Source organism: Haliotis rubra, unplaced genomic scaffold (assembly GCF_003918875.1).
Source record: "Haliotis rubra isolate DU_JTF1 unplaced genomic scaffold, ASM391887v1 Scf32, whole genome shotgun sequence".
Lineage (NCBI taxonomy): Eukaryota > Metazoa > Mollusca > Gastropoda > Lepetellida > Haliotidae > Haliotis > Haliotis rubra.
In genome coordinates, this window is record NW_025766991.1 from 2,058,223 (window position 1) to 2,084,312 (window position 26,090).

The following is a 26,090-nucleotide window of genomic DNA, read 5'->3' on the forward strand; positions in this document are numbered from 1 at the left end:
GAGACCGAGTGTGGTATTTTATTTATTACCCACGTCTTACATGCATTAATTGACAAAATAGCGTATTTTTGTTATGTTTTTGGTTTCATACCGAAACCGGTTTCATAAAGAGGTTGCGGAAGAGTTTTGTACTGTAGTGCAATATTTGCATGACGCCACACTGTAATGACGTCACTGCCTTGGTAACCGACGTCACGATGCATGTCAGTTGTCATCGCCTCGTACAGCCTCCTTCAGTAAACTACTCCGTAGCACCTCGTTTCTTGGTTTCCAGTTGCTTCATTCGGCTAACATCACTGGTGGAAACATTGCGTTCATGTTTTTCGACGGATATAATGTCTCAGTTCGACTCACAATTAAACAGCGACACGGCAACGTTCGCAATATTTACATTCCCACAATGCATTTAAGTTGTAGAATGAATGAATTCACGTGTTTGTTATGAAAGAAAAAATAGTGACCTAACTGAGAGGTCATCGGTTATCCAATCAAATCGTTAGAATCTCAGGTCAAGTCGTTACGACAAAGGTCAGAGAGAATACTACACGAGGGCTCATTACATACGAATTATACGAAACGAGTGTCTTTCCTATGGTATCTGACCGAGCGAAAGCGAGGTCAGAAAACATAGGAAGGTCACGAGTTTCGTATAATTCGTATGTAATGAGACCGAGTGTGGTATTTTATTTATTACCCACTTCTTACATGCATTAAATTGACAAAATAGCGTATTTTTGTTATTTTTGGTTTCAAACCGAAACCGGTTTCATAAAGAGGTTGCGGAAGAGTTTTGTACTGTTGTACAATATTTGCATGACGTCACACTGTAATGACGTCACTGCCTGGGCAACCGACGTCACGATGCATGTCAGTTGTCATCGCCTCGTACAGCCTCCTACAGTAAACTACTCCGTAGCACCCCGTTTCTTGGTTTGCAGTTGCTTCATTCGGCTAACATCACTGGTGGAAACATTGCGTTTATGTTTTTCGACGGATATAATGTCTCAGTTCGACTCACAATTAAACAGCGACACGGCAACGTTCGCAATGTTTACATTCCCACAATGCATTTAAGTTGTAGAATGAATGAATTCACGTGTTTGTTATGAATGAACAAGTAGTTCCGTCACAACGTGACCTAACTGAGAGGTCATCGGTTATCCAATCAAATCGTTAGAATCTCAGGTCAAGTCGTTACGACACAGGTCAACGCGATACGACACTCGTGTGACGTACGAGATTAGTATGCAACTACCCATACGTTGACCACGTGGGTAATAAATCGGTATCTGTAACACATGCATAAAAGGTGGTCGCAAACGCAGCTGAAAATATCTCGGTATGGGCGATACATCCTGTAACACGTTAAAGATTGACTGTCAATGTGCAGTGAGGTGGACGAGGGGTGAGAGTGTGTGTATGTGTGTGTCTCTGTGTGTGTGTGTGTGTGTTGTTAAGGTCATCTTGAAGACGAAGAGTAAGACGAATCCATATTTATTCACGCATTTGGTTATGAAAGAAGCATATGCAATTAAAAAAGAAATCGATCACAATTCTAACACAAGTCAAGCGGCAACGACCACTCTCAAGTGCATCTAAGAATGTACAAATGCGCAGGCACGCACGCACACACACACACGCACACACACTTCTGCTTACGGTGTGTGTAGTAGACCATTTCGCAGTAGAAACAACATGTGGTATATGCCAGATCTTTGTTGAAACACAATCTTCAAGTCACTCTGTTTCAAGACATACGGGAGCGGTGTGGTAGCCTAGTGGTTAAAGCGTTGGCTCGTCACGCCGAAGACCCGGGTTCGAATCCCCACATGGGTACAATGTGTGAAGCCCATTTCTGGTGTCCCCCGCCGTGATGTTGCTGGAATATTGCTAAAAGCGGCGTAAAACCAAACTCAGTCAGCCAGTCAGTCAGTCAAGACATACGTACCTTGTTCCTGGTGAAGGAAAAATATCTTACACCGAGCGAAAGCGAGGTCAGATAACATAGGAAGGTCACGAGTTTCGTATAATTCGTATGTAATGAGACCGAGTGTGGTATTTTATTTATTACCCACGTCTTATATGCATTAATTGACAAAATAGCGTATTTTTGTTATGTTTTTGGTTTCATACCGAAACCGGTTTCATAAAGAGGTTGCGGAAGAGTTTTGTACTGTAGTGCAATATTTGCATGACGCCACACTGTAATGACGTCACTGCCTTGGTAACCGACGTCACGATGCATGTCAGTTGTCATCGCCTCGTACAGCCTCCTACAGTAAACTACTCCGTAGCACCTCGTTTTTTGGTTTCCAGCTGCTTCATTCGGCTAACATCACTGGTAGAAACATTGCGTTCATGTTTTTCGACGGATATAATGTCTCAGTTCGACTCACAATTAAACAGCGACACGGCAACGTTCGCAATATTTACATTCCCACAATGCATTTAAGTTGTAGAATGAATGAATTCACGTGTTTGTTATGAAAGAAAAAATAGTGACCTAACTGAGAGGTCATCGGTTATCCAATCAAATCGTTAGAATCTCAGGTCAAGTCGTTACGACACAGGTCAGAGAGAATATTACGAGGGCTCATTACATACGAATTATACGAAACGAGGTCTTTCTATGGTATCTGACCGAGCGAAAGCGAGGTCAGATAACATAGGATGGTCACGAGTTTCGTATAATTCGTATGTAATGAGACCGAGTGTGGTATTTTATTTATTACCCACTTCTTACATGCATTAAATTGACAAAATAGCGTATTTTTGTTATTTTTGGTTTCAAACCGAAACCGGTTTCATAAAGAGGTTGCGGAAGAGTTTTGTACTGTTGTACAATATTTGCATGACGTCACACTGTAATGACGTCACTGCCTGGGCAACCGACGTCGCGATGCATGTCAGTTGTCATCGCTTCGTACAGCCTCCTACAGTAAACTACTCCGTAGCACCCCGTTTCTTGGTTTGCAGTTGCTTCATTCGGCTAACATCACTGGTGGAAACATTGCGTTTATGTTTTTCGACGGATATAATGTCTCAGTTCGACTCACAATTAAACAGCGACACGGCAACGTTCGCAATGTTTACATTCCCACAATGCATTTAACCCCCTGGCTGCCGAGTTTTTTTTCAGGCGCACATTTTCATACGGTTTGAAAAGTGAACGTTGTGCGAGAATTGCGCTCGCGTGGTCCTGGATCTACGTACGGCTATAAAATTACACAGAAATGTAGAATATTAAATTTCCTATCCGTTGGTATAAATATAAGTGCAACTACCTCGGCGCGGTTTGAGAAATAGACACTGCTAAATGTTGTCCAATTTTTTATGCGTTAAAAACAGTAATTTTATCCGCTTTTATCGCGCACCGATAAAAGCACTGTGCTACGATTTTTAATGTGGCATCTTTACGGAAAGTGTTAGCGAAGAAAATACAGCTTGATATCTGAACGACATAAGTGTATATGAATTGGGTTTATGTGCTTGTGCATAACGTTATACGCTCAACATTAAAAATGACTCGCAATAAATGTCAAAAATGGATTTTCTTCTATGACGTCAAACGACGACAGAGAGGTCATACACATATAATGATAAGGGGCATAACTCCGTTATGCGTAACACCTAGGACCATGTAACTCAGATCACTTGGAGAGAATTTGTTGTGGATACGGACGCTATATTTTCGTTATTTTATGTTCATGGTGAACCAAACTATCCCAATTCAAAGTTCCCCAATGTGAGCGGATGCAGTTTGGTAGTTTCACAATTTACAAGAAAAATGACAACGTATTACATGTGAAAGCACGTAATAGCGATTTGGATGGCCCTATCCGATATATAAGTTTGTTCTTAGATTCCCATATTGTCCTGTTTGTGTAGATGTATTTTGACTAATTTTGCATCGTTATTACCAGAGTACTAGCCATATCTTCAAATGTAATGAAATTGCTGAAAATAATACACCATTTTAGTTGACGTCATTGCTTGTTTTATGCATTTTGCGACGTCGGAAAAAGACGACCTTGGTATGCTGTTTAGTACATATCTCACCTAATTTCCTTTAATTGTGTGAAAGGTCTCGGCTTCTATGTCAGAATTTAAGACTCTTTAGACAAAACATAAAATGACTGATTTTTCCATTTAAATAGTGTCCTGAATATATCAACAATTAGACAGTTTGACTGTGTATCTTTTTGTGAGAAACACGCGCACCTGTTTGGCATCAATTTAACGTAAATGAAAAATAACATTTCACAACACCCGAATATTTTGTTTAGGATAAGAATTTTCTTTGTTTATGATTATGTAGCTATTTCTCTTCATAAGTATGCAATGGAAGATGCAAAAAGATAGCTTTTTATATATGGAACTAGTACGTACTATATATTAGAATATGGATGTAAGATTTGTCCAAATTAAGACATGACATGGTTTATATATTTTTAAACAATTTTCGTATAAATATAGTTTGATATCCTGTCATCACAATATTTTTAAATCGAATATGAATTGATTATATTATCGAAAACAATGATAGTGAATCATAAAACGTTTCCGACAAACGCGCACCTGGCCAATCAATTTACATCATTGTTTTCTCTATAAACCGACACAAAATGTGCAAAAACAAGACAATTCCTTTAAATATGTGTGCATATACATTTCATACCATATATAAATCATTTTCATTAATATTATCAGTTTTACTTATAAGGTTGAATTAAATCGCCGTTCATTAACCTGTTCATGTGAAACTGCAATATTAGTCCAAATGCATTGAATATTGTACATCATCGGAACTAACGCAATTGCAGTTATGGCTACGTTTGATCTTCTAACACTTGTGTAAAGGTTTAGAATATGGTGTATTGCACTAAATATGTCAATTTCCTATGCAAATATGATTCAAACAATCAAAAACTTTCAAAGAATAAAACACCGTAAACCCTATGTGCATGTATGATATGATATTGAACAAGGCTAAATGTGGATACTGAAGTCAGTTTCATGAAAAAGTATCTGAACTATACGCAAAATATACACCATAATACTGACAGTGTAATCGGAAGGATTGGGCGATTGTGTTTACTCTTGTTCAACCGACCTTCACCTCAAAGAAATTGCCTAATATGTACAACAATGTTGACGTATGACATCACTACCGCTGACCGATTTCTTACAAAATGGCGGCTTTGCTGATAAGGGTACACAGAATTTTGCGAGGACCCTTCCATTGATTCAGGGATCGTTTGTCCATAAATATGAGATGTAAGTAATCAGAATGATTCTGACTATCTGTGTATTGTTATATGTTTTTATCGTTTTCACTAAAAGTAAGAGAAAAAGACATAAATTCCAGATAATTACCGTTGTCGTTCTGCGTGATTTTCCGTCAGTCATGGCGTCACGCTGCACGGAAACTTTGACAATTTCTTATGAATTATCAAATCATTGCATTGTATCTATTTATAATTTCTTGCTACGATACTCTTTCCATGCATATTCCAAAGGTATTGAGCCATTGCAAGCAATGAATAGACGGATGAATGTTGGAAAATTTCAGAAAATGCTACACAGTGTAAAATAGGTTTTTGTCTTTGTTTACATTTCGAACCAGCGCAGTCTTTCGAGCACAGCGTTCGTTTTCACACCAAATATGTTTCGTCTCATTTTATCTAGACAGTTGGCATTGGTGACAAAGACCACTTGCAGTTTGAGTCTAAAATGTATGGGGAGTTTATTGATGCTTTTGTCGAAGCTGAATATGAAATATACGTGATGTAATATGCGTCTCAATACCGGCCTTCGCGAAACGTGATTTTGTAAACACTATCCAATATGGCGGAAAGCGCTCTACGGCGTTCGTGTAAGTGCATTTTCGAAAACATCCCAACCGATTCTAGATTCATCGGCAACGTTTCAGAATTTTACTTAGCGATTTCATGTAAAACTGATATGAGTGATCATGAATATGTTATTTTGAAATTCAATACTTCCCAGTAATTATCCGGTTTTCATTTCAAAACATACAGGAAATAACGCTGTGAATCGCGATTTCGTACTGTGTCAAAAATGGCGACATTTTCGATGAAGCCTATTTTGAACGGTCATTTTCAGCACTTGAACTTTGTCTAAAATAATAGTGGATGGTATCAAGAAACAGGAAATTTCCCGAAGAAGTCGAAACTGTGAAGTGTATTTGTGTGCGTGGGATATTTTGATTTTTATTGGACTTGAAATTGAGGGTTGAAGGGGAAGGACATATATGTCCCTGTGGCATCCAGGGGGTTAAGTTGTAGAATGAATGAATTCACGTGTTTGTTAAGAATGAAAAAATAGTTACGTCAGAATGTGACCTAACTGAGAGGTCATCGGTTATCCAGTCAAATCGTTAAAATCTCCGGTCAAGTCGTTACGACACAGGTCAACGCGATACGACACTCGTGTGACATACGAGATTAGTATGCAACTACCCATACGTTGACCACGTGGGTAATAAATATAAATATGACATATTTACAGGAATTTTCGCTGTCAGTGAACAATTGTTGATCTGTTGCTAAATATACAGCAATATTGTTATTTTCAAAATCATGATAATAATTTGCCATCCAAATTGTGTCCATGTTGAACATATGTCCAAAATCATAGCCCCAAAATACTTCTGTAACCCGTGTTACGTTGCAAGATGCGAATGACAAAACATCCTGGTTCTCGGGCCTCTCCATCCTGGTTCACGGGCCTCTCAGTAGTTAATATAGAGCTCTTTATTAACTAATGAGAGGCCTGGGAACCAGGATGATGACAAAATACTTCGCCGACCCTCGGTTGATCAAGCTCCTCACAGCGGAATGCTCGCTGTCATAGAGCTGAGGAGTCAGTACTCAACTGCTGTACCGATTTACCGAGTCGCTAACAAATGTGTCGCACATTTGGAAGTAATCTGTCATACAAACCCTGAAGCAAATATATCCAAGAAAGCGCAAGTCTAGAAAATGTGGCAAGTCTAGATTTCCACATGTTCAAGAAAGTCTCAGGGCTCCTTTTCATTCTATTTTATATTTTTACTAAGTATATGTTCATTTCAGAGACTAGTTCTAAGTCTAATTTGGAAGGAGCTTTGGCCCTTAACCCCCTGGATGCCACAGGGACATATATGTCCTTCCCCTTCAACCCTCAATTTCAAGTCCAATAAAAATCAAAATATCCCACGCGCACAAATACACTTCACAGTTTCGAATTCTGCAGGAAATTTCCTGTTTCTTGATACCATCCACTATTATTTTAGACAAAGGTCAAGTGCTGAAAATGACCGTTCAAAATTGGCTTCATCGAAAATGTCGCCATTTTTGACACAGTACGAAATCGCGATTCACAGCGTTATTTGCTGTATGTTTTGAAATGTGAAAATCGGATAATTACTGGGAGTATTGAATTTCAAAAATAACATATTCATGATCACTGATATCAGTTTTACATGTAATCGCTTATTATAATTCTGAAACGTTGCCGATGAATCTAGAATCGGTTGGGATGTTTTCGAAAATGCACTTACACGAACACCGTAGAGCGCTTTCCGCCATATTGATAGTGTTTACAAAAATCACGTTTTGCGAAAGCCGGTATTGAGACGCCTATTACATCACGTATATTTCATATTCAGCTTCGAAAAATGCATCACTGAATTCCCCATACATTTTAGAATCAAATTGCAACTGGTCTGTGTCACCAATAACAACTGTCTAGATAAAAAGGAGACGAAACATATTGGTGTGAAACGAACGCTGTGCTTGAAAGACTGCGTTTGTCTGAAATGTAAACAAAGACAAATTCCGATTTTACACTGCGTAGCATTTTCTGAAATTTTTCAACATTCATCCGTCTATTCATTGCTTGCAATGGCTCAATACCTTTGGAATATGCATGAAAAGAGTATCGTAGTAAGAAATAGGAAATTATAAATAGATACAATGCAATGATTTGATAATTCATAAGAAATTGTCAAAGTTTCCGTGCAGCGTGACGCCATGACTGACGCAAAATCACGCAGAACGAGAACGGTAATTATCTGCATTTCTAGCCTTTTCTCTTACTTATAGTGAAAACGATAAAAACATATAACAATACACAGATAGTCAGAATCATTCTGATTACTTACATCTCATATTTATGTACAAACGATTCCTGAATAAATTGGAAGCGTCCTCGCAAAATCCTGTGTACCCTTGTCAGCAAAGCCGCCATTTTGTAAGAAATCGGTCAGTGGTAGTGATGTCATACGTCAACATTGTTGTACATATTAGGCAATTTCTTTGAGGTGAAGGTCGGTTGAACAAGAGTAAACACAATCGCCCAATCCTTCCGATTACACTGTCAGTATTATGGTGTATATTTTGCGTATAGTTCAGATACTTTTGTCATGAAACTGACTTCAGTATCTACATTTAGCCTTGTTCAATATCATATCATACGTGCATATAGGGTTTACGGTGTTTTATTCTTTGAAAGTTTTTGATTGTTTGAATCATATTTACATAAGAAATTGACATATTTAGTGCAATACACCATATTCTAAACCTTTTACACAAGTGTTAGAAGATCAAACGTAGCCATAACTGCAACTACTTTAGTTCCTATGATGTACAATATTCAATTTATTTGGACTAATATTGCAATTTCATATGAACAGGTTAATGGACGGTGATTTAATTCAACCTTATATGTAAAACTGATAATATTAATGAAAATGATTTATATATGGTATGAAATGTATATGCACACATGTTTAAAGGAATTGTCTTGTTCATTGCATAATTTTGTGTCGTTTTTATAGACAAAAGAATGATGCATATTCATCGGCAAGGTGCGTTTGTTGGAAACGTTTTATGATTCTCTTATCATTGTTTTCGATAATATATTCAATTCATATTCGATTAAATAATATTGTGATGACATGGATATCAAACTCTAACTACATTTATAGGAAAAATTGTTGAAAAATATATATACCCATCTCATGTGTTAATTCGGACAAATCTTACATCCATATTCTAATATATAGTTCCATATATAAAAAAGCTATCTTTTGCATCTTTCATTGCATACGTATGAAGAGAAATAGCTACATAATCATAAACAAACAAAATTCTTATCCCAAACAAAATATTCGGGTGTTGTGAAATATTATTTTTATTTACGTTAAATTGATGCCAAACAGGTGCGCGTGTTGTTCACAATAAGATACGCTGTCAAACCGTCTAATTGTTGATATATTCAGGACACTATTTAAATGGAAAAATCAGTCATTTTATGTTTTGTCTAAAGAGTGTTAAATTCTGACGTAGAAGCCGAGATCTTTTTATACAGTTAATGGAAATTAGGTGAGATATATACTAATCAGCATACCAATGTCGTCTTTTCCGACGTCGCAAAATGCATAAAACAAGCAATGACGTCAACTAAAATGTTGTATTATTTTCAGCAATTTCGTTACATTTGAAGATATGGCTAGTACTCTGGTAATAACGATGCAAAATTAGTCAAATTACATCTACACAAACAGGAGAATATGGGAATCTAAGAACTAACTTATCTATCGGATAGGGCCATTCAAATCGCTATTACGTGCTTTCACATGTAATACGTTGTCATCTTTTCTTATAAATTGTGAAACTACCAAAGCGCATCCGTTCACATTGGGGAACTTTGAATTGGAATAGTTTGGTTCACCATGAATATAAAATAACGAAAATAAAGCGTCCGTATCCGCAACAAAATCTTTCCAAGTGATCTGAGTTACATTGACCTAGTGTTACGCAAAACGGAGTTATGCCCCCTTATCATTATACGTGTATGACCTCTCTGTCGTCGTTTGACGTCATAGAAGAAAATCCATTTTTTACATTTATTGCGAGTCATTTTTAATGTTGAGCGTATAACGTTATGCACAAGCACATAAACCCAATTCATAAACATTTATGTCGTTCAGATATCAGGCTGCATTTTCTTCGCTCACACTTTCCGTAAAGATGCCACATTAAAAAATTCGCAGCACAGTGCTTTTTATCGGTGCGCGATAAAAAGCGGATAAATTTACTGTTTTTTAACGCATAACAAAAAATTGGACAACATTTAGCAGTGTCCATTTCTCAAACCGCCAAGGTAGTTGCGCTTATATTTATACCAAAGGATAGGAAATTTAATATTCTACATTTCTGTGTAATTTTATAGCCGTACGTATATCCAGGACCACGCGAGCGCAATTCTCGCAAAACGTTTACTTTTCAAACCGTATGAAAATGTGCGCCTGAAAAAAAACTCGGCAGCCAGGGGGTTAAATCGTTCGAGACCTGACCCAGTACGCAGCTCAAGCATACCGCGTTTACGCATTCAACTAGACATGAACCCAGTCAATATGGGTCAATACCCAAGCTCCTCCTCAGCGCGTAATTCCTTCTTTAAACATTACAACTTGACAATACAGAGAGAGCTCCGCTGAAGGTATCGCTGTGATAAGCTTACTGATAAATACACTACCCACGCAAGGGGCATAACTGTGCATGGACTATTCTGCTTAGAATTATAGTCACAAACATCTGTACTCAGGTGAAGTAAACAGTGATCCGTTCAGTCAGGACAAAAGACATCTTCATAATTCATCCCAAAAACACGGTTTAGCATGGCTCCTTGTCCATTGTTAGAAAAACTAATTACATCACTGTATTAAGACTACAACGATAGTAGACCTTTATTTGACATTGTAAATATTCGTAAATTTAGAACAGGTCTCTTAGATTTCGATGTAGCTCACGTGATTATAAATTGAAACCAACAGATATGTAAACATTTCATGAGAACATAGACTTTGTAGAATTAGTGTAACGGGTCGCTCCTCAACTCGCATGGACCTAATCTGATGACGCATCCAGGGGCGGATACAGCTTTTTGAGAAAGGGGGAGGCGCACACTATTGAGAAAAGGAGGGGCGCACACTTCATTTTCACCCGAGTTTCAATGGTCATTTAACAAACTTTCAGCACAAGGTGTGTGTGTGTGTGTGTGTGTGTGTGTGTGTGTGTGTGTGTGTGTGTGTGTGTGTGTGTGTGTGTGTGTGTGTGTGTGTGTGTGTGTGTGTGTGTGTGTGTGTGTGTGTGTGTGTGTGTGTGTGTGTGTGTCGATATATTTCATGTGGCGAACAGTATAAATGCTGACCAAAAAGGGTATAAATACAGACTACAAAGAGTGAATTTATCCAATATATTCCACAAATGACACCATGTAACATGATGTAATCGACATCATATAAATTCAATGACATGTTGACATCATGTATCATAAAGATATGGTTAACATCCCGTTAATGTTAACGTTATGTCGATTTTATGTTTACAACAATGTAATAACATCATAAATATAACGAATTTAATCGTATTGACAAGTCCCACACGAACCTGCCTTGCAAGGGGTTGACCTGAAGTGTATTTTGTCTCCAATATCACAGTGGTAAAATACATACAGTGTTTTAGTATACATGTTGAGTATCTATGATGAAGTGGGTGTGTATATAGACTGACTGACCGATTTGACTGGTGACTGAGTTTGGTTTTACGCCGCTTTTTAGCAATATTCCAGTGTCTTCCTATGGTATCTGACCGAGCGAAAGCGAGGTCAGATAACATAGGAAGGTCACGAGTTTCGTATAATTCGTATGTAATGAGACCGAGTGTGGTATTTTATTTATTACCCACGTCTTACATGCATTAAATTGACAAAATAGCGTATTTTTGTTATTTCTTTGGTTTCAAACCAAAATCGGTTTCATAAAGAGGTTCCGGAAGATTTTTCCAGTGTAGTACAATATTTGCATGACGTCACACTGTAATGACGTCACTGCCTTGGTAACCGACGTCACGATGCATGTCAGTTGTCATCGCCTCGTACAGCCTCCTACAGTAAACTACTCCGTAGCACCCCGTTTCTTGGTTTGCAGTTGCTTCATTCGGCTAATATCACTGGTGGAAACATTGCGTTTATGTTTTTCGACGGATATGTCTCAGTTCGACTCACAATTAAACAGCGACACGGCAACGTTCGCAATGTTTACATTCCCAAAATGCATTTAAGTTGTAGAATGAATGAATTCACGTGTTTGTTATAAATGAAAAATTAATTACGACGGAATGTGACCTAACTGAGAGGTCATCGGTTATCCAGTCAAATCGTTAGAATCTCAGGTCATGTCGTTACGACAGACAGGTCGAAACTCGTGTGACGTACGATACAACTACCCATACGTTGACCACGTGGGTAATAACACTCTCCTACCAGAGAATGCGGGGTAATATGTACAGATGCACGCACGCACGCACACGCACACACACACGTTGACCACGTGGGTAATAAATATAAATATGACATAGATCTTTTTAAGAAACACAAGTCACTCTGTTTCAAGACATCGTACCTCGTTCTGGTGAAGGAAAGAATCATATAAATATGTTGAATTTTCTGATTGTTGATCAACAATGATCTGTTGCAGCAATATTGTTATTTTCAAAATCATGATAATAATTTGCCATCAAAATTGTTTCCATGCTGAACATATGTCCAAAATCATAGCCCCAAAATACTTCTGTAACCCGTGTTACGTTGCAAGCAGCGAATGACAAAACATACTGGTTCTCGGGCCTCTCCGGTTGAGATTCACGGGCCTCTCAGTAGTTACATATAGAGCACTTTATTAACATGAGAGGCCTGGGAAGTCAGGACTCAACTGCTGTACCGCCGACCCTCGGTTGATCAAGCTCCTCACAGCGGTGTTGCACATTTGGAAGTAATCTGAGGAGTCAGAACCCTCAACTGCAAAATATACCCAGAAAGCGAGTCGCTAACTAAATGTTCCACAGCACATTTGGAAGTAATCATTCTATACAAATTTTTGACGAAGCAAATATATCCAAGAAAGCGCAAGTCTTGATAAAAATGTGGTAGTCTAGATTTCCACATGTTCAAAGAAAGTCTCCAGGGCTTCCTTTTCATTCATCTATACAACTTCTAAAATGCCTATTTTTTTCTGTAAAATAATGTTCATTTCAGAGACTAGTTCTAAGTCTAATTTGGAAGGAGCTTTGGCCCTAAAATCGTTCGAGTGCTGACCCAGTACGCAACTCAAGCATACCGCGTTTACGCATTCATCTAGACATGAACCCAGTCAATATGGGTCAATACCCAAGCTCCTCCTCAGCGCGTGATTCCTTCTTTAAACATCACAACTTGACAATACAGAGAGAGCTCCGCTGAAGGTATCGCTGTGATAAGCTTACTGATAAATACACTACCCACGCAAGGGGCATAACTGTGCATGGACTATTTGCTTAGAATTATAGTCACAAACATCTGTGCTGTCAGGTGAAGTAAACAGTGATCCGTTCAGTCAGGACAAAGACATCTTCCATAATTCATCCCAAAACACGGTTTTGCATGAATACTTCGATGTCGAAGGTGTAAGTGGACACTAATCATGGCACATTTAATCAGAAGAGTTTCGCGATATCCAACACTTCAAGTTTGGGCAGGATGTGTTCGTTTCAGATCTACCGCGGAAGCAGGGTCGGCCAGATACGAATTCGCTTCGGCTAAGCCCTTCATGGACATCCCTTTTAAAAAAGGATATCCAATAATAAATAATTTGCCGGAATTTTTGCGAAGACCAGGAAAAGGACATGAAATTATCTGGTCCCGGCATCAACAACTTGGGCCGATTTTCCGAGAAAAGACTGGAGTGTTTGATACTGTGATGATCAACGATGTGGAGGCTTTAGGCGACTTTCTCCGCCAAGAGGGCAAATACCCGATGCGGCCACAGTTCCAAGTTTGGGATCAGTACAGGAAGGATTCAGGGGAGTCTGATGGCGTGCTTACTGCGTACGTACTATCATTTACTCAGCGTTGTTGTAAGGGTCAACCCGTAAAGATCCGGGTTAGAATTGATCTTCAGTAACCCATGCTAAGAGGCGACTAACGGAATCAGGTGGTCGGGCTCGCTGACTTGGTTGTCATATGTCATCGTATCCCGATTGCGTGGATCGATGCTCATGAATTTGATCACCGGACTGTCTGGCCAAGACTCGATCATTTATACCGCCGCCATATATCTGGAATATTGCTGAGTTCGGCGTTAAACAACAAACACACAAAAATCTAAGGGTCGGTTTGATTGCAAGGCACATACCTATATGTGGTCATTGCTCAATCATTTTTGTTCAAAGTACCGTGATATTTGTTGTAGTTTTGACAGAGGTATCAAGAAAATATATTAATTTTCACAAATTGCCACAAAAATCATACATTTATATTAGGTCTTGTTTATATATAATTCAATATGTGAAGCCCATTTCTGGTGTTCCCCGTCGTCATATTGTTGGAATAGTGCTAAAAGCGACGAAAAACTATACACACTTATATTATGTCTCCATTGGAAATGTATGTTCTTTGTTAATATTTATTAATTTATGTACATTATCCTTATTATTTGTGCTGAGTATGTTTGTAAATCTATGTTGACAGCAGCATTAAGTGATTATATTTTTGCTGTCATTTTAAGCTACTGGATCAGTTCCTACACCCGGACTGTAGGGGATTTTTTCATTTTATCAGTCTATAAAGGAGGCGGTGGGGTAGCCTAGTGGTTATTTTTTAAAGCGTTCGCTCGTCACGCCGAAGACAAGTTTTCGAATTTCCCCAAAGGTGCAATGTGTGAAGCCCATGTCCCCCGCCGTGATATTGCTGGAATAACGCTAAAAGAGGCGTAAAACTCACTCACTCAAAGATTAAAGTTCAAGTTGTATTTTGTACAGTATGTAAATGAATATGTGTGCGTGTGCGTGTGTGTATATATATTTTCAGATATATATGGTTTGATATGAACTTGACAGAGATGGTCCGGAATGGCAGCGCATGCGCAGTGTAGTAGACAAACCACTGATGAAGATCAAGACTGTTGAGAGTTACGCTGACGATTTCAACATTGTAACCACCGAGTTCCTGGACAGATTGGCGAGTATCAGGGACCCTGATGGGGTTGTACAAAACCTGGACGTGGAGCTCTTCAACTGGTCACTGGAATGTAAGTGTTTCGTCTTTGCTTAACGATCGAAATATATTGTTAATTGTATAGGAATTTCGTCTTTTTGTGCATTTTGGCAGTTATGTGTAACAGTTTTAGTAATGAGTTTAATAGTCGTCCTTTCATTCACTCTGTTCATTTTTATCCCCCGCCGCGCGTTAAGCGCGAAGCTGGGGATATAGTATTAGGCTCCGTCCGTCCGTCCGTACGAATTGGAATATCTTAAGAACCGTTAACTGGATTCTTTTCATATTTGGTACCTAGGTTGGTCACAGTAAAAGAAAGGTCCCAGTCAGTCCCAGTTTGGTGACCTTGACCTTTCATTTTAAGGTCACAAGGTGACTTTAACGTTTTACCCTTGTCAGCGATCGCGAGATATCTCAAGAGCCGTTCTCTGGATTTTCTTCATATTCAACACCAAGCTTTATCTAAGGAAGGCGCAGAGCCCAGTTCATTTAGGTGACCTTCGCCTAATTTTCAAGGTCACGGCGACATTTTGAAGATTTCAGCATGGTAAGCTGCACGTCAAGCTTGTCAGCGAGATATCTCATGAACAGTTCACTGGATTTTCTTCAAGACTTTCAAGACTTCTTTTGAATGTTTTTCAATAAGCAATTTGTTTATTACTATGTTTGCATATTTCATACACTAAGACATTCATGTCAAGGTCAAAGTGTGTGCGTTTGAACAACTAGAGATAAGATATCAAGAGAGGTTGAGTGGTCATGGTTTTGTTGACATTTCACTTCATCTTAAATTACAACCTTCACTTTCATTACTTTTTAAGTTTGATTTGATAATTTGCGGCGGGGGATTATGTCACCTTAGTGACAATGCTTGTTCTATCTCTTTTCTGTTGTACAACTTTCAGCTATATGTACGCTACTGTACAACAAACGAATGGGGTGTTTAACCGACACCCGCAGTCCCGACAGTGAACAGTTTGTAAAGGCAGTTAGGTCTATGCTTGAGACTACTGCTGAGATAGCGGTCTTTCCCCCCTGGCTGGCCAAGCTTCTCCGACCATCCAAATACAGGGAGTTCACACAATCCTGGGACACAATCTTCCGAGTGGGTAGGTGAAGCCGTATCTTGAAACAGTGTAGTGATCTGACGTGGAAGTGTGAGCGAGGAGCGAGAGGGACTTCCTAAATGTGTGCACATTCACAGGCCCTCGTGTTTTCGCGAGGATTAAAGATGTTAAAAAACATAAAACATTTGAGCTGACCCCCGACTCGAAATACTACACAGTACAATACATTATGACAAGGCCGGACACTTTAGTGTATCCCACTCGCCTGCTTTGCCGATCGCTACGCTACCCTCGCATGCAATCGATTAAAATGTAATGTAAACATAATCATGGATGATTGGCCTATCGATGACAACTCATGACATCTACCAATTCTTTATTGTTAATTCTGCAAGTCGATTGAAAACGATCTTAACACAAATGGACGACGATATATCCGCACAAAACGGGGGTGTGGTCGAAGCAAGCCTCTGATTGGTCAACGCTTGCAAATCTGCACATTCTTTATAAATTCGCGGGAATGTTTTCTTTCATCGACTTGTTAATGTAATAATATTTTTCGAGCAATGGCTTCTCAAAAGAAAGCATCAGTTGTAAATGTCTCCTTAATCAGCATTAACCAACCAGAGGGCTTGCTTCGACCACACCCCCTTATTGTGCGGTTTTGTGTCAAGATCGTTTCAACAGAACGCGTGTAGAATTATATATGGTAAAAAGTATGAGGTCTAAATTATGTATGATGTAAATAATGCTATCTGTATTATATATGGTAAAAGATTATGAGGTCTAAAATTTATATGCTCTGGATAATGAGGTCTAAATCACACATGGTAAAAATTATGCAGTTATCTATGTGGATGTAGTACTTTGAAAACATGCACATCATCATGTATGTAACTTGGGTACAACTTGTGTTCCAGCTCGACAGTGCGTGGACGAAGCTCTGGTTAAACTGAAGTCTAGGACCGTGAGCGAGGGAGAGGAGGAGGAGGTTGGGTTCCTGGAGTACCTGCTTCTGAAAGACACTTTGTCCAAAAACGAAATATACGCCAACGTCACGGAATTGAATAGTGCTGCTGTCGACACGGTCAGTTATACAGTTTCCACATACATGCATCTTGCTTTGCTGATAAGACAAAATAATATCTAACTTACTATTTGCTAACTTCGCGTCATCCACAGATCTTGAAACAAATATATCCCAAGAAAATCCATGCAAGCCTAGCATATGTGGCAAGTCTAGATCACCACAGTTGAAAATGAAGAAAGTCTATGGGCTTTCATATTTTATGATTATAATTCAGAACCGTTTTTCTTTTCGTAGAAAGTGTTAATTTCAGAAAGTAAATGTTACTTTTGGAGATGCCGTAAGTATGTGTTGTGGTCAACCTCTTCCACAAGGTTGACAAGTCAGTTAATATTTACAGTCTCTTTATCTTTGCACATGACATTCCTTTCAAGATCAGACAAAGACAGGGGATATAGATGAATAGATGACTTTGTTTTCTTGCTATGTTCCTATTTCCTCACTTTCGTGGCTGTTAACAAGGGCCAGTTGATTGATGTGAGTCACCTTTCACAGACGTCAAACACCCTCCAGTTCATCTTATATGAGGTTACCAAGAACCCGGATGTTCAAAAGAAGCTGAGAGAGGAACTGGAGAGGTCGGTGCCCCCTGGGGAAATCCCCACCCCCGTACATCTCAGGACTATGCCCTACCTGAAGGCAGTTATCAAAGAAACGCTCAGGTAATACCATTCAGTGTGTAATGGCATTTGTGGAAATTTGTACATGATTATTAAAAGTATACGAAATAGTTCTTATTCTTCGGATGAATTGTTTTGTTTTGTTTTATAGGTTGTACCCTGTCGGGAGCTTCGTAGGTAGGGTGGCCCAGGAAGATGTGGTTATCATGGGATACCAGGTGCCAAAAAGGGGTAGGTACACACCCTGAATGAAAAATAGTCATTACACTGATGCAAACATTAAGTGGTATGACTGTTCATGTGTTCATAGTTTGTACACACTAAGGTATTTATTGTTTTACGTTTGACGTCGTAGTACAGAGAAATATTCCAGCTCTATGATGGCGGTCTGTAAATAGTCTAGTCTAAACCAGACAATACAGATATTGACATCACGAGCATCGATCTTCAGGGGGGCCTCAAGTAGTTCGATGTTACATCTGTACACCTCGTCACATTATATGAGTGAGTGTGGTTTTACGCCGCTTTCAGCAATATTCCATAAATATCACGGCGGGGGGACACCAGAAATAGTCTTCACATATTGTAACCATGTAGGGAATCGAACCCGGATGTTTGTCGTTACAAGTGAACGCATTAACCATTAGGCTACCCTACCGCCCCTCACACTGTGTACATACCAGTACAACCAGAAATTATTGAGAATTTAAATATTGTAATTTTTATATTTTTTTTCACTCATTATTCGCGTATTAAATGTGAATATTAGCAGAACATAACTCCAGATTCAAAGACAGGTGAACAGTTAGTATTTTGTCAAGTCACCATGGGCAGCAATGCAGGCTTCAATGCGGCGGGGCATACTACTGATCAAAGAAGTTAGAAAGTCGAGGTCCACCTCTTCTTTCATTTCTTCAATATTTGTCAGATATTTCTTATTGGCACTTTCCTTCATAAGTCCCCAAACATGTTCTATTGGATTTAGGTCAGGGCTATAGCTTGGCCAATCTAATAATGTCATATATTGGGTCCGAAACCAGGCCTGTGAATGCTTTGAACGATGTTTTGGGTCGTTGTCCTGCTGGAAAATCCAGAAATTTCCATAGAACACGTGAGCAGATGGAAGTAAATGTCCCTCGAGAATATCTGTGTACCGCTCACTGTCCATATTCCCTTCAAATACACAGAGGGGCGTTGCCCCTAACACAGATATGCCACCCCACACGTTAAAATTCGGACTGTACTTTGGACGCTAATACAAAGGCTTTTCAGTTTGTTTGGTCCAGAATTTCAGTGTAATAGGAAACAGTCACACAGAACTTTCATCTGAGAAAATCACATTGTCCCCGTTAAAATTTCTATGCTGTAAGCACCAGTTCAACCTTCGCTCCTTTTGTTTGGGTTTCATGATTCGGTGATGGAATTCCTCGACTTGTCTGCCAACCCATTGCATGCAGCTCAGTTCTAATTGTCTCCTTACAGACAGCCACAGTTCCTCTATCAATCATATCCAGCCTTAAGTTTTCTAAACTCCTTCGTTTGTTTTTAGAAACAAGAATACCAAGCCGCCTCCTGTCACCGACAGTCAATTTTCTGGGCCTACCTGCGCCTCCCTGGTGCTCAATGCCATATCCATTTGCAATATTTTTCAAAACACGATAAACAGTGGACAAAGGGATGCCTGTTCTACTTGAAATCACTTTAGCTGATCTCATGTCCTTGTTATAATACTCTAAAATCAACTTCCTCTTCTCTGAACCATCCATACTGAGGATCACTGAAAATGTCGTCTGCTAGCAAGTAAACAAAGGGGGATAACTCTTCACAAACTAGTGAAAAAGGATTGACGGAGTTGTCTCTCTTGAATGAAACCAAGCACTTGATAGCTGATCAAGGTTGTTTATACTAGAAATCCAATTAAACATATTCCTAAAATTCTCAATAATTTCTGGTCATACTATATATATATATGTAGGACGACAGAAGTTAATCAATTCCATGTATATAATATTTAATATTTTAATATTTCTAGACTGTCCTTGATGCGAAATGTACCTCAGATGAGTGTACCAGTGATCTGCCAGTGTATAGACGTCTCTTGACTGCCGAAAATCGGTATTATATGTTGCAGAAAATGGTAGCGGTGTCGTTATATGTCACTGGACGACTTCCGTCAATGTATGATGACCCCTTGACCTTTCGACCCGAACGCTGGCTGAGAGAAAGCAGAAAGGACGGCGAGAAACCTTTGGCATTCTCACATCTCCCGTTTGGCTTCGGACCAAGAATGTGCATTGGTGAGTGTCAATATGAAGATGTTATTTACCATTATCCTACCTCCTGCTCGGTGGATTAAACCCTGTCTACCCCGCATCACAATGCTACAACATATATTGGCACCATGAGGCAATTCTTGATTTCATTCGCAAAGTATTTACCGAGTTATTTATAGAAATGGAATTGATGTACTTCATCATATTAATGAACATGAATGTAGTGTACATGTAGTTGGATATGTAAGGAGGTGCATGAAGTAATGATGGTTGTTTATGATGAGCCAGAACATGCCACATACCACAGTTTAACATGGAAACTTTATTCAGACAAAGTGTAGCGACTCCGAGAGGAATAATGCTTGACTACTGAGAGGGGAAACAACTATTGCGATGGGGATCGTGTATTGCAATAGGGCTGCAAGAAAGACAAAGAGGGCGTAATAAAATCAGGCCATTGTTTAGAAGACGTAAGGGACCGTTCATAATTTATGACGTGGGTGTGGGTGTGCGCGATGATGATTTTTATAGAGAAGCATGTACAATGTGAATGACCCCCCTAAAATTTATGTACATAGTAAGTGCCCCCACCCCTGCATGTCATGTACAAAATCAATGAGCTCCCCCAACCCCACCCAACCGTTTCCCATAATTTATAAGCAAATTCGATAAATATACCTATGTACAGGCTTGATGACATCCCCTCCCCAGAACAATGTGGGTGACACCCTCCCCTCTTAAAATCATCATTTCTCGTCTCTCGTAATCTCTTTCATAGATTATGAACGGCCCCGATGTTACCAAGGTTTGATGTGTTTGTGTCATGTCGTTTTTTGCTGACCAATCAGAATGTATTGCACACAAACGTTCCTTCCTTCCTGGTAATGTTATAAGGCAGTGCTTATCGTTCTTTGTTATATTTGATGTTCAGGTCGACGAGTCGCGGAACTGGAAATGCAGCTCCTGATATCTCAGGTAAGGAATGGCGATGTGTCGGAGACTGTATGTATGGTACGAAACGATGGTTCTCGTTCCCTTCCTTTCTCTCCATTTAGTATAGAATTGTATTGAAGATTATTATATACCTATGAATAATATGGACCATTTTACACGCACAATACTGGGTGTCGGCATATGTCCATACTGACCACCCAGGCCGAAAATACACATCAGCCATATCAGCCGTATTGACCAGCTACTAAACTGGTACGGAATGAAAACGTGCAAATGCTCGAAACTTCAATAGACGGAGCCTAATTTATTTTAGAGTTACGTCACCTGATGTGGTATATGAGAAAAAGATTATGATATGACAGGTTGGCCCTCGGGATGATATGGTAGTCTCGGGCTGATATGACTGGCGAAAAGAAAACTGTCATGTAATAACCTCTTAATATTTGATTCAGTTGGAGTACCTTTGATTGCGGTTGAACGCGTTACATAAAAGATGACATGTACTTAGTTTCATGTCAGAAGAGACACAACTTTGTATAGATGGTGTCAGATCAAGTGTACTTTTTAAAGTTAGCTGTAAACAGAATACTCCAGTCAGATCAGGATGTGCCCAGCGGAAGATCTCAACCACATGCACATTCCGTCACAACGTCACTTTGAGTTTTCATACTCACACTGGAAACCATCGGATGACAAAGACGTACCCAATGTGAGGTCAATTGGTCAGAACGAGATGGCATACTCGGTTTAAAGTCATGGGGTCAGAACGACATGATGTACTCAGTCAACGGTCACAGGGTCACAACGTCATGGCGTAACAAGTGCGTTGTCATGAAGTAACGTTTTACAGTGCTAGCCCACTGAAATACCATCTGGCAATTTAATAGGCACACCCAACTCCGACCTTTCCTAGGTTCTGACCGCCTCCGTTGTGTAGCGGTTAGAGCGTCCGCCCGGACCGCAGAAAGTCGCGGGTGGCGTTCGGCATTAGTGGGTAAAACAAGGACTGGTTGGCTGGTCGGCTCGGAGTCTATAAAGTGTCTGAGTGAGGTATTCATTCTTAACTGTGGCATGGTATCTCAGTAAGCTAAAACGTTAAACCCCATTTCACCTCACATCACCTTGGTTCTTCCCTTTGTTCTCGAGCACCAGGTATGGTAAATTATAAGGTACCATCTTTAAATATGTTTTCTTTTCCCCGATATCCGCTCTGCGGCAGACCTTCTGCCCTTCAAATAACCGAGGACAATAGAAGAAGGACAGTGTAGAACGTTATTTGTTTACTTTAAGACCTAACTTGACGAATATGATTTTATATTTTGAAGATTTAAATGCTATAAAAACATTACCAAGCCTTCAGGGAGCCACAGAGATCATGGTCTTGTTTTGTTTGTCAGATGTTACAGAGATTTGATCTGGAGCCGTGCGACCAGCCTCCTCCGGACCTTCTTCAGTTGGTACTGACCCGACCAAAAGATCCTGTCAAGGTGAAGCTTGTGGATAGACAACCTGCTACAACCTAATGACGGAGTCACATACCTCACAGAGAAGCAAAACGAATGCGGTCTAATTAGATAAGAATATGATCTTATGACCGGAAGGTTCATCAACCAACAATGTGACCAGGTGCCCATGTATCCATGACAAATATTTGGATTCACGAAATGGCATGTTGAACTCTGATAATCTGAATAATCACCTATTTGATCATAAGATAAATATGCGATCTCGTCAACTCGGGCATCGCCTTTGGGTTACCAATCAGATATGAGGAGCCAAAGGCTCAGACTGACGCTTTGTCTCTGAATATATATAATTTTGATAAAAACAAACAATTCCTTTGAAATTGAAAAGGAGCCGAAGTGAGAAAGGAGATTCAGAACCTTAAGCTGAGGAAATCTAGACTTGTTCATTTAGGGTTATAGCACTGTAGAAAAGGCTATCAGAAGGGGAAATAATACGGTTCAGGACGGAGACAGACTACCGAAGTCGCAGTACCTAAAACTTCGATTCCTCGAATTGCCTTAACGAGAGAGAGAGTCCATATTTATTCACGCGTTTGGTTATAAAAGAAGCATATGCAATTAAAAAAGAAATGGATGACAATTCTAACACAAGTCAAGCGGCAACGACCGCTCTCAAGTGCATCTATAGAGAATACTACACGAGGGCTCATTACATACGAAATATACGAAACGAATGTCCTTCCTATTGTATCTGACAGAGCGAAAGCGAGGTGGGATATCATAGGAAGGTCACGAGTTTCGTATAATTCGTATGTAATGAGACCAAGGGCGGTATTTTATTTATTACCCACGTCTTACATGTATTAAATTGTCAAAATAGCGTATTTTTGTTATTTCTTTGGTTTCAAACCGAAACCGGTTTCATAAAGAGGTTGCGGAAGAGTTTTGAACTGTAGTACAATATTTGCATGACGTCACACTGTAATGACGTCACTGCCTTGGTAATATAACCGACGTCACGATGCATGTCAGTTGTCATCGCCTCGTACAGCCTCCTACAGTAAACTACTCCGTAGCACCCCGTTTCTTGGTTTGCAGTTGCTTCATTCGGCTAACATCACTGGTGGAAACATTGCGTTTATGTTTTTCGACGGATATAATGTCTCAGTTCGACTCACAATTAAACAGCGACACGGCAACGTTCGCAATATTTACATTCCCACAATGCATTTAAGTTGTAGAATGAATGAATTCACGTGTTTGTTAAGAATGAAAAAATAGTTACGTCAGAATGTGACCTAACTGAGAGGTCATCGGTTATCCAATCAAATCGTTGGAATCTCAGGTCAAGTCGTTACGACACAGGTCAACGCGATACGACACTCGTGTGACATACGAGATTAGTATGCAACTACCCATACGTTGACCACGTGGGTAATAACACTCTCCTACCCAGAGTTCCATGCGTAAGTTGGGTAATAAAAGAATGTACAGATGCGCACGCACGCACGCACGCACGCACACGCACACACACACACTTCTGCTTACAGTGTGTGTAATAATAATAATAATAATAAGAGTACTTTTATAGCGCCTCATCCACATCACCCAGGGACATGCTCTAAGCGCATAACATATATACAGGTTATATGTACAGGAAAGTTGACGTCATAGATATTTCTTGAAGAGGTGAGTTTTGAGCTTGGACTTAAAGACTGGGAGTGATGGAGAGGTTTTAAGATCCGATGGTAGAGAGTTCCAGAGAGTGGCAGCAGCATGAGAAAATGAATTTGCACCAAAGGTTTTGAGTTTGACACTTCTGCTGTCTTTGACGTGGGGCAATAATGATGGCTTCTGTTTTACTATCGTTTAAAACCAGTTTGTTGTTTGTCATCCATGACTTGACATCATTGAGACACGACTCCATGTTATCCTTGGCCTTCTGCTGACTGTCTGGACTTGGTTTAAAGTTATCCACCAATTGGGAGTCATCAGCATAAAAGTGCCGCCCAATGCAATGATCAGAGATCAGTTGTCCCAGAGGTTTGGTGTACATAGTGTACAGTATTGGTCCTAAAACTGAGCCTTGTGGCACTCCACATTCAAGGACATGTCTGTCTGACAGTGCCCTGTTAATTTGAACAGACTGTACACGATCTTCTAGATATGATGAAAACCATTTTAGGACTGTGCCGTTTAGTCCATATTCGATCTGTATCCTTGATAACAATGTTGCATTGTCAATAGTATCAAAGGCAGCTGAGAGGTCTAAAAGAACGAGCAGGACAATATTACCGTCATCTACGGACATCTTGATGTTGTCCAGAACACCATTTAGAGCTGTTTCGGTGCTATGTGCAGTCCTGTAGGCAGATTGATACTTATCAATCAGATCGAAGTTCTGTAAATGCCCAAGCATCTGACTTTTGACAACTTTTTCAAGGACTTTAGAAAGAAACGAAAGATTAGAAACTGGTCGGTAACCGCTGAGGTTTTCAGGTTCCAATGATGGCTTCTTTATCAAAGGTTTAATTACTGCCTGTTTAAAGCGCTTGGGCACTATTCCAGATAATAAACTGAGGTTGACAATCCTGGTGATAACAGGCAGAATGGTGTCTAGTACTTTCAGCAAGAACTTGGTTGATAGTGGATCTGCCTCACATGATGTTGGTTTTGATGATGTTATGATTTTCATAATGTCATTTTCAGACACGTGTGAAAGATGTTAAGCGTTGTCCTTGGAACTCTTTATAAGAGACATCATCGCAGAGACTACCCAACTTATGACGAAGTCTTGTGATTTTTTCAGAGAAGTAATTTTGGAAATCATTTGCAAGAGCAACATCGACTCCCTGTGGCAGAACTACGTCAGATGTCTTCCCTAGGAGTTTATTGAGGGTGCAAAATAGGCGTTTAGGATTATCAGCATTAGATGTGATTTCTGCATTGAACTAATCAGATCTGTAGACCATTTCACATGAGTAGAAACAACATATGGTATATGCCAGATGTAGATCTTTGTAAGAAACACAGTCTTCAAGTCACTCTGTTTCAAGACATACGTACCTCGTTCCTGGTGAAGGAAAGATATCTTACATATAAATATGACATACATGAATTTTCGCTGTTGATTGTTGATCAACAATTGTTGATCTGTTGCTAAATATATAGCAATACTGTTATTTTTAAAATCATGATAATAATTTGACATCAAAATTGTTTCCATGCTGAACATGTGTCCAAAATCATAGCCCCAAGATACTTCTGTAACCCGTGTGTTACGTTGCAAGCAGCGAATGACAAAATACTCCGCAGACCCACGGTTGGTCAAGCTCCTCACAGCGGAATGCACGCTGACATAGAGCTGAGGAGTCAGTACTCAACTGCTGTACCTATTTTCTGGGTTGCTAACAAATGTGTCGCACATTTGGAAGTAATCTGTCATACAGACCCTGAAGCAAATACAAATGTATATCCAAGAAAGCGCAAGTCTAGATTTCAACAGCTTCAAGAAAGCTCCTTTT

At 39.6% G+C, this 26,090-nt stretch overlaps 2 protein-coding genes across 2 annotated transcripts; both read left to right on the plus strand.

Annotated features, from left to right (window-relative positions):
• Positions 1–13,329: 13,329 nt before the first annotated feature.
• Positions 13,330–18,136, plus strand: LOC124283689 (1,25-dihydroxyvitamin D(3) 24-hydroxylase, mitochondrial-like). The gene is made up of 6 exons (XM_046719695.1): positions 13,330–13,932; positions 14,943–15,133; positions 16,005–16,208; positions 17,087–17,253; positions 17,749–17,915; positions 18,025–18,136. Exons 1-6 carry the CDS (start codon positions 13,529–13,531, stop codon positions 18,119–18,121), a joined length of 1,230 nt encoding a protein of 409 aa, XP_046575651.1. The 5' UTR covers positions 13,330–13,528; the 3' UTR covers positions 18,122–18,136.
• Positions 18,137–19,992: 1,856 nt separating this feature from the next.
• Positions 19,993–23,446, plus strand: LOC124283690 (25-hydroxyvitamin D-1 alpha hydroxylase, mitochondrial-like). Its single transcript, XM_046719696.1, has 3 exons — positions 19,993–20,170; positions 21,078–21,121; positions 22,498–23,446. Exons 1-3 carry the CDS (start codon positions 19,996–19,998, stop codon positions 22,621–22,623), a joined length of 345 nt encoding a protein of 114 aa, XP_046575652.1. The 5' UTR covers positions 19,993–19,995; the 3' UTR covers positions 22,624–23,446.
• The last annotated feature ends 2,644 nt before the right edge of the window (positions 23,447–26,090 follow it).